At 33.9% G+C, this 18920-nt stretch overlaps 1 protein-coding gene and 1 non-coding gene across 2 annotated transcripts in view; one reads left to right on the forward strand and one right to left on the reverse strand.

Moving 5' to 3' along the window:
• The window catches only part of LOC128858223 (otoferlin-like), a 192099-nt gene that overhangs the window by 122564 nt on the left and 50615 nt on the right, over positions 1-18920 (reverse strand). The window contains exon 6 of the mRNA XM_054094303.1: positions 8719-8789. Within this exon, the coding sequence (XP_053950278.1) occupies positions 8719-8789 (71 nt within the window). The remainder of the gene's footprint in view (positions 1-8718; positions 8790-18920) is intronic.
• On the forward strand, positions 8539-8611 carry Trnar-ccu (transfer RNA arginine (anticodon CCU)). Its single transcript has one exon. It is a non-coding gene; the product is annotated as a tRNA-Arg (tRNA).

Raw genomic sequence — 18920 nt, forward strand, 5'->3', positions numbered from 1 at the left:
CGAAAGTCATCGTATCTTGGTGGAAGTTTATGGTGAGCATGCTCTATCTGAGCGAACGTGCCAGAAGTGGTTTGCACGCTTTAAAAGTGGTGATTTTGGCTTGGAAGACGAAGAACGCGAGGGTGCGCCGCCAAAGTTCATGGATACCGAATTGGAGGAATTGCTCGATCAAGATCCGGCTCAAACGCAAGAAGAGGTTGCAAAAACTTTGGGAGTTGATCAATCAACCATTTCCAAACGTTTAAAAGCCATGGGAATGATCCGAAAGGTAGGCCATTGGGTGCCGTATGAATTGAAGCCAAGAGACGTTGAACGCCGTTTTATGGCATGCGAACAACTGCTTCAACGGCACAAAAGAAAGGGTTTTTTGCATCGAATTGTGACTGGCGATGAAAAGTGGGTCCATTACGACAATCCAAAACGTCGGGCAACGTATGGACACCCTGGCCATGCTTCAACATCGACGTCGGCGCAGAATATTCATGGCCTGAAGGTTATGCTGTGTATCTGGTGGGACCAGCTGGGTGTTGTGTATTATGAGCTACTGAAACCGAATGAAACGATTACGGGGGATGTCTACCGACGACAATTGATGCGTTTGAGCCGAGCACTGCGAGAAAAACGGCCGCAATACGCCGATAGACACGACAAAGTTATTTTGCAACATGACAATGCTCGGCCACATGTTGCACAAGTGGTCAAAACATACTTAGAAACGCTCAAATGGGATGTCCTACCCCACCCGCCGTATAGTCCAGACCTTGCGCCATCCGATTACTATCTCTTCCGATCGATGCAACATGGCCTGGCTGACCAGCACTTCCGTAATTACGATGAAGTCAAAAAATGGATCGATTCGTGGATTGCGGCAAAACCGACCGAATTTTTCACAAAGGGAATCCGTGAATTGCCAGAAAGATGGGAAAAAGTAGTAGTAAGCGATGGACAATATTTTGAATATTAAATTTGTAACCATTTTACGTCAATAAAGTTTCAAATTTCGAAAAAAACCGCACGAACTTATTCATAGTCCTAGTTAGTTGCATTATATTGCTTTTGTTGTAGTATGAACTATGTTTTTATATAAAATGAAAAAAAAAAATAAATAAATAATCAAAACTTATCAATATTTTATGTACACTTTGACGCTGACAGTATGTATGTATATACATACATACATATATTTAGCTTAGTTTTGTCAAAGGTGAATTTTTATCTTTTTTAATTCCAATTCTAAAGGGTGATTTTTTAAGAGCAATAGGAAAGTTTTCAAGAAAAAAAGAAAAATTCAGAAAAATGCATGAACTTTTTATTTAAATCGATAGTACAGCTTTAATATAGCCCCACAAAAAATAATATATAGGCGTTATATAGCACGATCTGGGTGGCCAATTGACAGGTCCTGAATGTGAAATAAAATGTTCACCAAACTCGCCTCTCAATAAGTCCATTGTTACGCGTGCTGTGTGGCATGTGACACCGTCTTGCTGAAACCACATGTTATGCAAGTCAAGCTCTTGCATTTTGGGCAAAAAAAAGTTGGATATCATTTCACGGTAGCGCTCACCATTTACAGTTACGTTACGATTCGCAGCATCTTTGAAGAAGTACGGTCCAATGATACCTCCAGCCCATAAACCGCACCAAACTGTGACCTGTTCTGGATACATTGGTAGCTCTTGCAATTCTTCTGGCTGATCTTCACTCCAAAATCGACAATTTTGCTTATTAACGTATCCATTGATCCAAAAATGAGCTTCGTCGCTGAACACAATTTTTCGATAAAAAATAAAATTAAAAAAATTAATAATAAATAATAATAAATTAATAAAATTCAATGATTTGCAAGCGTTGTTCGTTTGTAAGACGATTCATGGTTAAATTATAGACCAAACTGAAAATGTTTGACAGTGAAACAAAACACGAAACGTGCGTCAGCTGTTTAAACCAACTTTTTAAAGAGATAATATCTAAAACATCACCCGTTATAAGGAGCTATTTTCTTTTAGAGTAATAATGGCTATGGGGCCTCTAAAAGAAAGTAATTTAAATATCTTTCAAATTTCGTGTATTTTTTGGAACACAATTTTGTTTAAATGTTGTTGTGATATCAAATTTCTGAAACCTGTTTCGAACTCACCGTACTAAAACTCACCAAATGTTTGAAAATGAACTTTCCAAGTATTTTTATGGCTATTACTACACAGGACAACCTCTTTGTAGCTTGGAATTTATGTAAGCATAAGTTAAATTACAGTCAAAACTCCCTTAATGGACATCTCTCTTGTCCGGGCGCTTTCCTTGGGAAATAATCATTTTGAACTCTTATTTTTATGGTAACCGTGTCGAGTCTGTTTTGTTTCTTTTATTTTCTTTTTCGGGTTGACTTGAATTTTATTTCAATTGTAATCGTAATTGTGTTATATTTATTCTAAAAGTGGCGACATAAAGTTGAAGTAATTGAAGTGTGGGGGTTATAGAAAGTTACTTGTGAGCAAATTTGGGCAATGGTGGTTTAAGATTTGTTCGAAACAAATGAAATGAATGCATATTTTATATAGCATTTGCTGAAAACTATTTCATTTCCACATTTATCGTTTTTATCATAATTATTGGCAGACTATATATATTTAGAAACGTCTGAAAAATTAGTCTCCAAGACCGCAAAATTATTTTAAAAATAACCTCGTTAATGTTTCTCAATTGAGTTACTATTTAACCACCCTTTGGGCAGAAGACTATATTTACCGTTAGGGTGAATCAAACAAAAACGAAAAGAAATTGTGAATTCGCATGGCTAAAAGATTTTTGTAATCTATCATTCTTGAGAAATTGCGCTCAGGCAAAGTAGCGGTTGAATGGGTTAAAAATTTGACAATTAAACAATTTTAGGACATCCTGTTTGTATAATAGTCAGGCTTGAATTGAAATTTAGAAAATTCAGTAACTGATTTAGAAATGGATGGTAGTAAAAAGTTCCAAATGTTTGAAGTTTTTTGTGATGCTAGTTAAAGAGTATATAAAGGCAAGAAGGTACAATTACCTGCCCGTTCCGCTAGCAAAACTCGGCTAGGAGATATTCTACTCAAAAACCAAGAACTAATTATATGGAGTTTAGATTTGGTTTTAATGAGATACGCGCTCCTTTTTTTATATGCAAAAAAAAAAACTTACCACCATCAACAAGAAAAAAATTGCCAAAAATGGTATTTTGTAGTATGAAGTGCAAGTTTCACTTCGTTACAATAATATTCAAAGGCCTATAAAACTGCAAACCCAACAAAATTCTAAAAATTCCCGTTGAAAAGTTTAAAGATTTGACAAAATTTTGTGCAATGTTTGAAAACTTGCGTTATATAGTTTTCGTCGTAGTATGTACTATATTTTTTCAAAAAATAAAAAATAAGTAGTAGTGAGTTTATAATTTTGCAACGTGCTGTGTATGAGAAGAAATTGTAGGAGTACTAATTTTTAGCGGGTAGGAAAAGTACATATGTACTTTATTTTATGCCCACTTAAACTATCAAATAAATTAATTTGTAACAAATTAAAAAAAAAAAGACAAAAAAAAATTTAAAAAACACCTGACCCGCCTCTTGAGCCAACAAAAAGTACTTTACGGCGACAGTCCGCACAAGAAAGCTTTCATTCCATTTTCTATTTTTAGTTCGCTTTAAGAATGTGAATATTTAGATTTTTTCCATTAAAAAATTATTCGTTGACCAATTTCTTTTCTAAATATACATATTTTTGTTTTTGTGTGCATTTCTGAAAAAATGTGTCCAATAAATTTATCTAATGAATTAAACTACAGAGTTTGCTAAGTTATTGTTCGAAAATCTATAAATTCTGTGTATCAAATGATCCGATTATCACATTTGTGCTGTATACGATTGAATATTCTCTTGCAAGCAGTGAACCTTTCCTGGAGGGCATTTCATCAGTGCATTCAAGCCTTTTATTCCGCTATATGCACATAGGCACATGAATGTGCGTGTATGCATGATGACGTTTCGTTGACAATTTAAGCAGAGCTATCGGTTTTTCGTTATTATAACAACCTCGAATTTCCAACGTCCCACCGCTTTCATCGTACACATTTCTCCTATATTTACTTTATTTTCGGCTTGTTGTTTTAGGTGTCGACCGACTATTCCAATGCTGCGATTTCGTATTCTGTCCTGCTGGTCATTGCTTTCTTAGTAGCTCGCTTGTTGCTTTGTTGCACAGCCACCCAGCCAACCAAAAGCGGAGATATCCGAAGTATGTGTGAAAGGATATCACATGGGATCGTTTAGGAGTCACGTTGAGTCTCTTTGTTATCTTTTTGGTGTTCATTCTTTTTTGCATTCGCTTATTGATTATAAATAAATAAAATAATCCCAAGTCTCTGCGCCTATGATATCTTCGGATGATGTAAGCCGTCCGTCGGCGTCATCACAAGTTATCTGAGTAAGCAATCTGGGTCGCCGAAATCACTAATTCAAGAATCTTATATGCAATATTTTTTCCTATGCACAATTAACTTTCTAGTCTCTAGGAAGTAAAGTTGAAAAAATTAAAAATAACTACTGAGTCTTGACATAGTTCAAAGCAATACAACACGTGATAGCTTCAACTATTTTCTATCATTTGTGGTAAATCGAGTTGGTTTCTTCAAAGATCAATATGTCTACACCCACATAATTGACCCATTTTATTTAAAAACTGTAAATTAAGAAGCCAAGGAGGAATTTATATTTTTAACTTAACTTAATTGGCTATAGTGAATTAGAATATTAGCAGCTTAATATGAAACTATTACTTAATGGTTAAGAGCAGGAACCCTAATTATTTTTCTGTAAGGGAAATCATATGAGGATTATTCCACAAATTGTAAACCATATCAAAGTAACGAAACTTTTGGGGTTTTTAGAGGAAAACTTGATAACACAATCGCAAATTTTAATAGAAATGGAGTATTTTAAAATTTTGCACTAAATAAGCCCAGAAAAACGACAACGGCTGATGACAGAAAATTGGTCAAGTTGAATAAAGCAGATCATTTTTAGCCTGAACCGAAATCAGAGCAAAAATTTAATTTAATATTAGCCCCATTTTTCCGAAGGTGATTTCAGAAAAAATTGTGCTTGGACACATCCGTCGACGTATGTCCAATGTATCCAAAACAAAACCCACAAAATTGTGCAAAGCGATTGACCTTTGTGAAACAATATTTAAATAAAGTCCCTTATTTTTGGAAATTAATTATCTGGACTGACGAGCCCAAATTTGACGTGTTTGGGAAAGATGAAAGAACCTACGTGAGAAGTTCACCACTGCAGGAATTGAATCCCAAGTATACTAAAAAAATGAAAGGAGGTTGTTAATTAGTTATGGTATTAGCCTTTTTTGCAACAACACTTAATAGGAATTTACTCCAATAATTCAACGCTTGCTTATAGCTTCCAGCAATATAATGGGATTCAAGAATTGTAAAAAATAAAAGTGTAGTTTAGCGCCAATTTTGTAAGCATTTGCGCTGGCCTAAACGCAATAAAAAATTTGTGAGGAATCAATCAAGAGAGCAGTAGCTGCAAGAAAATCGGGAAATAAGGATATCTTATGGCAGATCCTCCTCGAGGAATGTAACAAGATATTGATCTTGTCACTCTAAGTCAATGTGAGGATCTGGTCCACTCCATAAGTAAACAATGTGTGGTGAAGTTATACAATTATATAAGCAGAAGGGTTTTCCTATAATATATTAGCAATGCAATGCATCTTCTTTATTTGCAAATTCTTAATAGAGCATGTAAACGATCACAGTAATAAATTGTTCATTAATTTATTTAAATGTGATAAGCAATTATTTTTTCTTTTTTACATTTAACAAAACTATAAAATATTAGATATAATATTATGGTAATTGTCTCTGCCTCGGGCTGCTTCAACCAACTGCCCAATAGTCCTTTATCCTGTTCACTGTCCTTTATCCTGTTCACTTGGCATATAAATGCCAAGACATTTGCTTCCTTCCAATTCCTCGCTGGCCTTCGATTTTACTTTGCACAACCAGTTGCAACAACTCAACAAAGTAGGACCACGGATAATATGACAAAAATATGCGGTTTTGCGGCGCTTTATCTTTAATAACAGCTTTCTATCCTTTCTAAGTTTCGTTAAGACTTCTTGGATACTAACTTTGTCTGTTCCCGATATTTTCATCATCCGTATCACATCTCAAACGCCTCTAATTTATTCATACTCATAACTTTTGGTGTCCATGCCTCCACACCGTGCAACAAAGCATAGAGTTAATCAAAACATATTTTTTTATTTATTTAATTATTAAATTTAATTATTTAAATTTATATTTATTTACTTAGCACATTGCCGCCCGCTAATGTATTGCTGAAATTTTCCTTAAGACCGGTGATTTTCAGCTTGAAAATTACTTTGGGAGGTGTGTAATAAAAATAATATTCTTAAAAAATATTATGAAAGTCCTCCGTAAAACTGTGTTCCTAATCCATAACGAAAGTATACAACTTTAAAAATAATAATTACTATGATTATTTAAACACTTGAATGTATTTATGCACCAATAACTCTGAAATAAAAACCGAATTGAAAACGTACAAATGCCGTTATAACGAAAACAATCAAAGAATTATTAATTGTTATTGTTACTGAATCATGTTTATCACCAAAATGAATCAGAATCCTGTTTTATTTTAAGTATGTATATGAATATACAGAAAATAGCAGGAAAAAGAACAGCACTAGCTCAAGGCCATCAGCTAGTTTTAAAATAAACTAGGATTAATTACAAGTATATAAAATATGTCTAAGTATAAGTACATACATATATTAAATTAAATGAGCTACATATATTACACGAGACAAGAAAGTTAGATATTCACCAAAAAGAGAATTATCGGTTCCAGTAGCCAACAAATGTCTAATAAAAACGAGAAATCGGATTCTTGGTCACCAACGAATGTTTAATGAAAACGAGAATTCTCGTTCTCGGGCGTCAATATTTTAAGTTAAATATAAATTCGGGTTTCTTTGGTTGTAGTTGTAGCAGAATAAACATTCCCCATACATAGGTATACGGAGATTGCTGCTGAGGTGACAGTCCTGGGCCGGATATAAATCCGGGTCGTTCCGGCAACGTAGAACCGACTGTCGTGGGAAGTCTTTGGTAGTATTTATTTACACTTATTTATCCTTCATAGAAAGGTCTGCAACCCTGTAGCAAAAGCCGATTCAAAAGACTTTGTTCGCAACAAGGACCGAATTGTTTACAGTTTGAACTTTTACCTTTGAGCTTCACATTGAACGCAATACTTTAAGAAATTGTGTAACACAGCGGTGCGATTGCAACTGGAACTAATTTTCCCCAAGCGGACACCTAAATGTCCGAAAAATGTGTGCGCTTATGGGAGGTGTTCGCTTAAGAGCGGTGTCCGTTAGGAGGGAGTACACTGTAAATATTATTTTTAATACATATTATGCTATTGCGTACTGCGCCCAAGACAGATCTGTTGCGTCATATTCATATGTTCACCACATATCCACATATAACCTTATAATATTAATAATACGCACTTATGTATATATTTGTGAAAAATTTTGTTGATGCTGAATTATATGTGTGTGCATAAATTATGTAGAGGAATGCGTTGTTTTGCTTTTAAAAGTTTATAGATCAACTTAAATTATATTAAAAAAAATCCAAAGCTAAAACTTGTATACAAATCTTATAACGTTTTTCAACTTTCTTGCCGTTGTTTTTTAATAAAATGCGCCGTTTTGCCGGATTTTGCGTTTTAACTATAGCGTGACTTAATTATATAAGCACAAGTATGTACAATTGCATGTATATATGTACATTAAAAATGCCCTTTTCTCCGGCGAGCATACTCCTTTGGGACCCTTTTTCGTGCCTGCCTAGGAACGGCGGCACACCTTGCATACTCTGCTGGTTGGCTGGGTATACATATCTCACTTTAGTACACTATTGCACATACATATAGCGCACACTCTGTTTCATTTCATACAAATACATATACATATACGTACATGGATACATGCATAAATTCATACACACACACGAACTTATTTAACGGCATGCATGCACATTAGAAGGTAGGTAGGTAAGTGTGTGGTTAGATACGACCGGTGGTGTAGGCTGTGCAGACCTTCGTTATTCGCTACTCGCCTACGTATAAATTTCTGGTATGTATATATGTATACACATACGTAACTAAAACAACATACATACATATGTATACAAATTCGGTTGTAGCGTAGTGTAGCGTGCCTTGTTGTTGCCTGCTTGTTTTGTGGGGAATGATTTTGCTTGTTTATCAGCAGCTGGTTTTCATTATTACTTATTTTTCGCTGTGCTGTTGAAATGAAGCATACGTAAGCAGTGCTCGTTCGTATACTCGATTTGCTTTCATGTTGTTCGTATTCATTGTAATTCTCGTGTGTAATATTTTGTTGGCATTTGGTTGTTGTATGTATTTTGACATTATAATGAATTACGCCCCAGTGGCCCAATGGATAAGGCACCGGCCTCCTAAGCCGGGGATTGTGGGTTCGAGTCCCATCTGGGGTACTGCCACAACCTGGTTTTTTTTTTCTTACTTACTTTTTTTTATACATAGTAATATTTTTTGTTTAATTAAATAAAATTATGCGTGTGTTTTTGTGCTTTTATATTACCTGAATAGGCTTATTCGATGATATATCCACCATTTGGTCTTCAATGTGTATGTAACCGCTGTTGATTAAACCTAAAAAGGTATAAAAATTTAAATACAGATGTGTAATTGGTTGTACATTGTAAGGTACGTACGAATGAAAGTTAAAGTTTTCTGTGTCATGAGCAAAATAAATTAATTAAAATAGTGCATATTTGTATTTGAAGCGATATTTTAACTGAAAGTAGAAAGTGGTATTTTTTAAGTGGACTTCAATGATTATATGCGGTATTCATAAACTTAATTTGTTCAGAAAGAAGCTGTACTATAATATAATAGTAAGCTATAAGCTTATTGTTGTATTTTATAGTTAACTGTAAATACAATTGACAAAAAAAAAGGAAGCTGTACTTATTCATATCAAATTTTATATTTCAAATTGGTTGGCTCCTTTGTTTTCTTAAATATAAAAAAATGTATGCAACGGAGAACACTGTGTGACAAAAAAAAAAATTAAATATACTTTTATGGAGACCTAGCACAACTTGTGGCTATAGAAAAACTAAGAAAAATGGTATAGGAGAAATTTCCAATACACTCCCAAAATCTCGTTTTATGGCCATAAAACCGTTTTTCAGTAGGTTGATGTGAAGAATCACTCCTAACTTCGCCAATTTCCATCCGATTTCGAATTTGTTTTTTTAGTTCGAAAGAACAAAAACAAGCCTTTTTGACAGTGTGTTGACAATTTTTCTGAAATGACAACTGGCGAGACTGTAGACGGAAGTATTTGGAATTTTTTTATTTTTTCTCCATTTTTTCAACTTTGACATAATTTTTACAATATTATCCGATATTGAGGATTTTTTTTAGTACATTACTGTTATAGTAAATTTAATTTTGCGTCGGATGAGCTATATTTGACTGTAACTGAATTAAAATTAATAGAGTTGTGTGAGTTTTAAGATTTTTTTTTTTTTACTAATTTGGTATGTAGGCATCGAAGCATGAAAATGATAACAAGTGTCAGTATAAACACATAATATTTATTGGAGTATTGTGCAGTGCAGCACTGTACGGTATGGGACGGTGCGGTACGGTGCAGTACACAACGGAACTGGTTCCAAACTTGAAAATGCATTGGAAACGGCCCTTTGGAGTTTAGTATGGTACGGTACACTTGTCATTCTCTTCATCAGTTTTGAATACTTCTCTGTAAGAAATTCGATCATCATCATTCATCTGAAGTCGTCATCAACTAAATTCCATTGTTTAAATCGAGAAGCGAGCGTTTCAGATTGTCTTCCCGATAGAAGTAAATCACGAGAAAGATCTTGAAAATCTGAATTTGATACAATGTGTCGTTCTGAAGACTTAGAACCATACGGAAAGTACTCTTCATCATCAGGTTTATTGTCATCAGTTTGATCATCATCAGAAATGAGTTGAACTTCCTTCAGTTCCTGCAGTTGAGTCAATCATATCGTCCAAGACTACGGGGTTCTTAACAGTTGCAACATCAGCATACTTTATGTGCTTTCGAGCTTTATAATGATGACCGTTTACGTCCGTTTTATAAAAATAACAATCATCTGGTTTATGATAAGGCTGATCATGCCACATTATCGGAGAATATTGAGAAATTCGACTTTTCTGGCAACGTTTTGACTTATATCTCTTGAATTTCAATGAAACAAACAATAAAACTTTGACGTTTTAATAAGGTTAAATTATAATAACAAACTTCTTTTGTTAATCAATGTACAGTGTGAACTTTGGTACACTTGGGAACTTTTTCATATTTCTACTGAAAAAAAATGTGTGATAATATGTCAGATATTTTCGTAAGTTTTAACCAGTTCTGTTGTATGCAGTACAGTACATATATACTCCAATAAATATATGATATAATAACGCATCAAAACACGTCCTTATTCCCATTTAGCGTAAGTTATACCTACATACCAAATTAGTAAAAAAAAAAAAAAAAATCTTAAAACTCACACAACTCTATTATTTTTTATTCAATTACAGTCAAATATAGCTCATTCGACGCAAAATTAAATTTACTATAACAGTAGTGTACTAAAAAAATCCTCAATATCGGATAATATCGTAAAAACTATGTCAAAGTTGAAAAAATGGAGAAAACATAAAAAAATTCCAAATACTTCCGTCTACAGTCTCGTCAGTTGTCATTTCAGAAAAATTGTCAATACACTGTCAAAAAGGCTTGTTTTTGTTCTTTCGAACTAAAAAAACAAATTCGAAATCGGATGGAAATTGGCGAAGTTAGGAGTGATTCTTCACATCAACCTACTGAAAAACGGTGTTATGGCCATAAAACGAGATTTTGGGGGTGTATTGGAAATTTCTCCTATACCACTTTTCTTAGTTTTACTCTACCTACGAGTAGTACTAAGTCTCCATAAAAGTATAAAATCACTGTCGCACAGTGGAATCTATTATTATAAACCTACATTTGCTAATTAGAAAAATATACATCAGTTTAAAGAACTTTATTGTAATTAACTAAATTTCTAACATTGATGTAACAATGGCATGCAAAGTTTCTGATCCTGTGCCAAAAATAAAATGCTCTACAGCCTCTCAGCCCTTCAGTCCAATAAGCAATTGAAAAATTTTTGGCGCGAGAATTTACCTGCTACTTGGACAAGAATAATCTGTTGAGTAATTACCAGTTGGGCTTCAGAAGACTGCATAGTTGCGCCACAGCTATGCTTAACATTTTTGAAGATGTTCGCTTTGCTTATGATAAAAAATACCTAACACTGCTAGTGTTACTCGATTTTTCATACTATTGATCACAAAATTTTGTTGGAAAAATTGTGTTATTATTAAAATCTTGAATGGGGTTGTGTTAGAGCAAATGCCTGGGGATATATACTCAAAGAATTTATAACATTTCTTCCAATTACCATTTCTTATTCAGATAATCCTATCTATATTCCATCTCCGACAAGATCTTCACCGTCAAATCTAGATATTGTATTGACTAACATTCCAATTTACATCATATATCTAAGCTAATAGCTATTAAGTTGAATTCTGATCATTTGCCCGTAAAATTTAATTTGAAGATAGAGGATCCATATATTTCTTATTTAAACTGGGACTTATCAAATTCTATCTGGTGCTCATATAAGAAGTTTTTAAAAAATGCCCTTCAAAACACATCTACAAATTTAGAGGAGATTAACTCAAGCGAAAATGTTGACAAAAATGTAGAATTTTTTAGTAGTCAAATAATGATTGCAGTAAGAATTTCAGTCCCTAAAAAAACACCAAAGATTAATTTTGTTAAACTGCCACCTCATATATTACATTTAATTCAAATAAGAAATTACTTTCGAATGCAATGGAGCCACTATCGGCAACAAGAAGATCAGTTAGATATATTTAGATTGTATGGGCGTATACGGAAAGAAGTCTTTCAACATAGGAACAATGAATGGAATGAAAGAATAGATGAACTAGATACAAGAAGTAAGCCTTTCTGGAATATAAGCAAAGTTTAAAAAAAAAAGCGGCCTATAAAATGTCCAGCTCTCTTCGATCAAAACAAAACTATTGTGCTAAGCCACGAAAAAGCAAAGGCATTTGCTCACACTTTCCAAAATAATCACAAAGTTTCGGAGCACTTAAGCTCTAAAATACATGAAGATGCGGTAAATGAAAAAATTTTAAAACTGAATTCTCTATATGATAATACCTCACCAACCGACTATGTTAAGTGCGAATACATCGATTTATTAATTCAACAAGCAGCTTTACGAAAATTCCCAGGTTTAGACGATATAAGGAATATAATGTTTAAGAATTTGCCTAAAATAGCAGTTATTTTTTTTTTTTTTTGGAAAACGGCAAAAGTAACTCCAATACTCGAACAATAAGTCTTTTAAGTAGTCTCGGTAAAATATTCGAGCGAGTACTAAATGATAAATTAACAGATTTTATTAATGAAAATAATGTATCATATTTCCTGCTGAACAGTTTGGATTTAGAAAATTTCTCGGTACAACTTACCAAATCCAGAGAATTTGTAACCACAAAAAATCTAATTTCATTAACAAAAAGTCCACCGCTTTAGTCCTCTTTGACGTTGAAAAATCCTTTGACTCCGTTTGGCCCAATGGGTTGATAATTAAACGCATAGATTTTAAATTTCCAATCCCACTTATCAAGATTGTTCAAAGCCTTCTAAAAAATCATTTTTTCTGTGTCTGTATAAATAATGAATCTTCAGACCTAACGGAAGTTCGAGTTGGTGTCCCTCAAGGATCAGTTATAGGACCTATTTTATTAAATATTTACCTGACGTCCCTAAGTTTGACAACTGTCACTACGCCATGTATGCTGGTCAATTTAGTCAAACACCGTTGAATATTTGGGCGTAATATTAGACAAGAAGCTAATCTTCAGTGATCACATTAACCACATAAATAATAAATACAATATCGTAATTAAAATGCTATATCCTTTAATCAACAGGTAATCTGAGCTCAGTACTGAAAATAAACTTGTCATATGCAAAGTAGTTCTCCAATCAATTATGATCTATGCTCGTCCTATATGGAGAACATGTGCAAAAATACAAAAAGACGTTGCAAATAAAGGGTACAAAAAAAAAAAAACTTCAGAGAATGATGCTTAATTTACCATGGGATTATGCGGCCCAACCGCTATAGTTATTGTGCATATTTGTTTACCCAAACCCAGCTTTAATGAAACTATTTTGTATTGTCTGTGGACTCACTTGCTCCCACGCTTTGTGTATGAAATAAACGGAAGCGGAATTTGGCTCTTCCATCCGAAACAAAATATGTTTTAAAAATAACCATTTATACACGAACTTAAAGTTTTTTATAACGCCTTGGTCAAGGGGCTGACAACATGTATTGCATTTTTCTATCGAACTGCATGAGAAAATCTATCATCAAAATCAGACGTCATCCAAACCTTTTTGTTTCATCGCTACGTAACGGGTAAATTGTTCAAATTTATGTTGCGAAACCTCCGAGGTCTTGCAGATTTCCCAATAACAAAAAGTTGCAACTATATTGGCGCAGTGTAAAATCGTGAGCCTATTTTAAGCCATTTTCCACCTTTTAATGCAAATGTTTTATCGGGTAAAACAAGCCAGTCTCATCTGCTTTATAAATCATATACTTCAATTAATTACGGTACCTTTTCGGCAAAACTTTTGACATCATATTGATAGATGATGCACTAAAATCGTCGTAATTGAGTTTTACTGAAATTTCTTAGCTTTTCTCCTTATAAGTGTGTCTGACAAAGGAGTAATTTTATTTCGTTCTTCACAAACCATTCGTAGCACAATTTATCAATATTAAGTCCTTTGGGCTTTAACAGACTCCTTTTTCTCTCCGGATTGACATTAGTGTTCCGCAAACGTAAAATTTGGTATTTGTTTTTGATGATGCAAGCAGCTTGAGTTTCGCTGATCTTACATTTCTTTGCCAACTCGCGTTCACTAAGTTTTTTACGAACTTCAATGACATTAACTTTGCCTTTTAAACTCAACACTGCTTTAGGCATTGCGATTCACGTATGCGTACAATAAGAAACTACGTGCATATGTATGTATGTAAATACATACATACTTATGTTTTTACTGCATTACAAACAAGTTCTTCGTATTTACAGGAATCTCCTCTATACCAACAAGTGTTATTTATTGAATAAGCAACAGCTCTGCGCATATGGTAGCGAGTAAACGTAAAAACAATGTTGTTGGCTGTCCGGTTATGGGGAATTAAAGTATTTTTTGGGGTGGAAAACTAGTGTCCGCGTCCTGTTATGGGATGGTTGCCCGCTTAAGAGGGGAAAAATTTGAAACAACAGTTCATGAATCCCGGCTTAAATAGACTCCTCGATCGAGTGAATACGAAATTTATTTCATACATAGGGCTTTTACAGCCGTCGGCAAAGCTATCGCGTGGGTGAAGAAAATAGAAGCTCTCTTGATTATTTAAGTATATTCGCCTTCGAAATTATAGAGATGATGCTGTAAGAGAGTATCTTAAACAAGAAAAAGGGATATGCCAATGTAAAAGTCATTTTAAAAAAAGAAAAAAAAAAAATTATTGTAGAAAAGTTGAAATTGAATACGAAATGATATTTTAAATAGACTGGGTTTATTTATTGAATGGATTTACTTAAAAGGTCTTAAGGGCCTTAAAGGGATTCTGATGCAAGTTCTATGAACAATCTCCGTTTACTAAACAGGTCTTCCACAAATTTTTTCATTCTACCCCGATTAAACTGTAGTTTAAATACAACATAATTACAAAAAATATTATGTATTACATATAATATTATATATATTTAGGATAGGGTAAACAATATTTTCGAAAATTAAATAAAATAAAATAAAATAAAATAAAATAAAATAAAATAAAATAAAATAAAATAAAATTAAATGAAATGAAATGAAATGAAATTAAATTAAATTAAATGCAATGAAATGAAATGAAATTCAATGAAATGAAATTAAATTAAATGAGATGAAATGAAATGAAATTAAATTAAATAAATAAATAACTTATAGATTTCGATGTAGAAATTTTTAAATATTAACATTTTTTCTTTTAATTTCTTAGGATAAAATGTAGTAAAAGTGTTTTTTTGAAAAAAGATTTTTTTTTTCAAATTTATTTATTTTCTTGATTCATTTTTTTTTTAATTTTCTCAAATTATTTTGAAAAATTTTTTTTATTTTTGAAAAAAAAAGTTTTTTTGTACAATAGTTTTTAAAAACAAAAAATGGTTTTGTTATATTTGTCATCAATAACTCTCGTTTTTACTGAAATACCAATAACTGTTTAAGTGATGAGCTCATACGTACAGCAATCCAGTGCAAAATCAGTGAAAAATATTGCTCTAGGGAAGTGCTGGCATACGTACATACTCGTTATACACAAGTTGCTTTAAATCAAGGTCTGGCCTTCCGGCAGGATGCGTTTTCATAGTTCCCTACACATTTTCAATGGGGTTGGCGTTTGGGGACTGGGAAGGACAGACTAATACTGTGACGCCTTTTTCTGGTTTTGTAGTTTCTCAATGAATTTTTCTGAGAGAATTGGTTTTGGTAATGTGGGAAGGTAGGATATGTTCGCCTTCTTCAGTCGACGTTCGATAGTGTGATACTCACATCTATTCCCTTTTTAGCAAGAACTGATTGTGTTTGGTGTAGTCACAAAGAAGGGGCCCGCTTAAAAAGTTGGACGATCACTTTATCCTGCTTTTTTGTCGACACTCGCTTCAAGCCCCGCTCGAAAAAGTAATCAACTTTTTTGTACACCTTATACCGCTGATTCCACATTACAACAAACTTTTTTTGATATTTTAATTACCTTTGCAGACGCGGCGTAAGATAATTTCGGCCCTTTCGAATGCGTGCATAACAACACCGCCTTGAAACGCTTCGCGTACTTCTCACTAATTTTTGTTTGGTTGCGTTTACAGGAAAGTTACGAACGACACTAACCTGAGTTAGCACTGGCGTCGTAGCCCTTGAGCGGGACTATTGCGCAGCAAAAAGCAGAAAGAAATACATCTTGAAGTCACAAGAAAAAAATCGATTCTTTTCTTCTGAAACAGACTGTATCTCATCCATAGAGTCCACAATTCCATTTCAATGATTTTCACGGATGACTTCTTATTATTTTTAATGAAGTCACACGCTTTTTGATATTTCCTGGGTATAATCTATTTTGTGAACGACCTGATCTTTCATCATCACTAACAGTTTCTGTACTTGATTTACATAAATATCGCGTGACACTCATTTTGTGACTTGAAAATATTTGAATAAAGCGTAAATAGGACTATTTAATTGACGCTATGCAGCCTGGTTATAAATATAAATGTGAGTAAGTCTTAAATATCCTTTGTGATCCATTTTATAGAATTTAAAAATATTTTGGATTAAACATTTCACCTAAACTTTTACCACCAACAGACCGATAAAAGTGTCTGGCAGAAGGCAAGTCTGTGTGTAGGTTGTGATGTAGTGTCACAAAAAAGTCATTAAAATACTGTGAATCGCTGCAGTGCTTTGATTTTACTTTTATTAATGTAACGGAGTGCTAAACCCGGCGACCGTAAAGATCTATTGCGCCCCTTCGGTGATTTGGAGTATTTCTCTGAGCTCAACTTTCGCAATAAATTTTAGTATGTGTCCTATTTTATTGAGTTTTATTTTCTCCTCTAAAAACAGCATGTTTACCCAGACACGCTTTGTGCTAGCAGATGTTTGGCGGTTTTATTTTCCTCCATACAGACCCTGCAAACTCCATTGGAGTATATTCTCAGGTTAGTATACATGTGACGGTTCTAGAATTATTCTTATTTAATTCCCGGCAATCTTTAAATCCGTTTAGGTTAAAGATACCTTTCATTGATTTTGATTGCGATAAACCCGGTAGATTGTCGCAGTATGACCTTCTTTGCCTTTTGCCTAAATCCCGAAAAAGAGAGCAGAAGTTACACTTCCTTGGCCACAAAAAGGCTCTGGCCTATAAACGGAGTGGCCGCCTCTTTCCGGGCTAATTTGTCTACCATCTATAAGCTTGTTTTTATTTTACTTCGAACTGAAAATTACTTATTTCACATTTTCATGTTTAAAACATTACCCGAAGTACTATTTCGTAAATCGCTAAAACATTACATGTTAGCGTGAAATAATTGTAGTAACTTTTTACAACTAATTGCAAACAGAAATCGTAAGTACTCTTTAATTCCCATTCAAGTAAAGGATTAGAAGGACTTTTACGTTTTTGTGCTCTCATGTTCACTAGAAGTGCTACTATGAACATTTTTACATGTTTTTCCACATTTCCATTTACACATACATACTTACATGCATGATGCATGTAGAATTTTATCAAACATTTACGCTGCTATAAACGTCAAAGTCATCAAGCTGCAGTACATGCACGTCACTCACACGGTTCTTGCATGCTTGGATGCCATACTAAAATAAATAACTTTGCTCATATATACATTAGGGTAGGACCACACTTGCTTCGAAATTTCACAGACATAATGCAAGTAAATTCTGTAATTTAACTCGCGCGACGAGATCCAAAGCATTGCCCTACTAAAAAGTGAATTCGAATACTCGTATATTGGATCTGAAGTGCATGCTACGAGTCGGAAACAGCACGGCTTTTTTCTTCAAAGCTAAGCAGAAAGCGAAGTGTCAAACTGCATATTCGCTATTTTGTATTTACATATGTACAAGGAAACAAGATTTAGTGAAAACTTCAGAAATGTAAAATATGGAGATAATTTTTGGTGAATTTGAAAAAATATCGTGGAAATTCACAATTAAATGAAAAAAACCTGACGTGTTGAAATTTGACCATTATGGCAGTAAATATATTGGGTATGGAAATAAGCTTCAGTCCTTTCTTAGCTAAAGTTACGAATTATTTAAACAATTAAATAATAAATGGTAAATATATAAATATTATGTGAAGTATGTGCCATTTGATCCCACCAGATTCACAACATAACCTTTGAAGCATGAATATTTTTTTTCGCTGTCGATGGATCTGGCAGCGATTCACTTGACAGGCTCCAACATTTTCCACACTTAGAGTTAGGATAATAGATCCATTTTTCATCGCTGCATCGCCAGTGACGATGAGATGTAGAAAACCTTTTCTTTTCTGCCGTTCAAGAAGTGTCCTACACGTCACCAAACGTGTCTCCAGATCCCTCTCCTTCAATTGATGTGACACCTAGTTACTTGCTTCCTGGAACATGCCCATCGCGTGCAAACGTTTGCCGACGGTTGGTAGTTCAACATCCAACTCTTTAGACATATAATCAAGGGTTGGACGGGTCGACATGCGTCTTCATCTAATAATTGTTATAGTTGAGTATCTTCGAATTTTTCTTTATCACTCACGTCAAAATTACCACTTTGGAAGCGTCGAAACCACTCTTTATAAGTTATATTTGAGGGAGCGTTGATGTACTTATTTCGTTGATGACATTAGGTATAAATACTAGGTTATTGGCCCATTTCACCTATGTTAGATGGCAGAGAGTAATTCGTCCAGAATAATACGAGTATGCGTACAAAGCAAGGCGAATCTATTAAATGTGGTCTCAGTAAATCAGCTGATTTGTTTTTTCTTTCGCCGTGTCCATATGACTGTCAGCCCAGAA

The sequence above is a fragment of the Anastrepha ludens genome, chromosome 3 (genome assembly GCF_028408465.1).
Source record: "Anastrepha ludens isolate Willacy chromosome 3, idAnaLude1.1, whole genome shotgun sequence".
NCBI classification, from domain to species: Eukaryota; Metazoa; Arthropoda; class Insecta; order Diptera; family Tephritidae; genus Anastrepha; species Anastrepha ludens.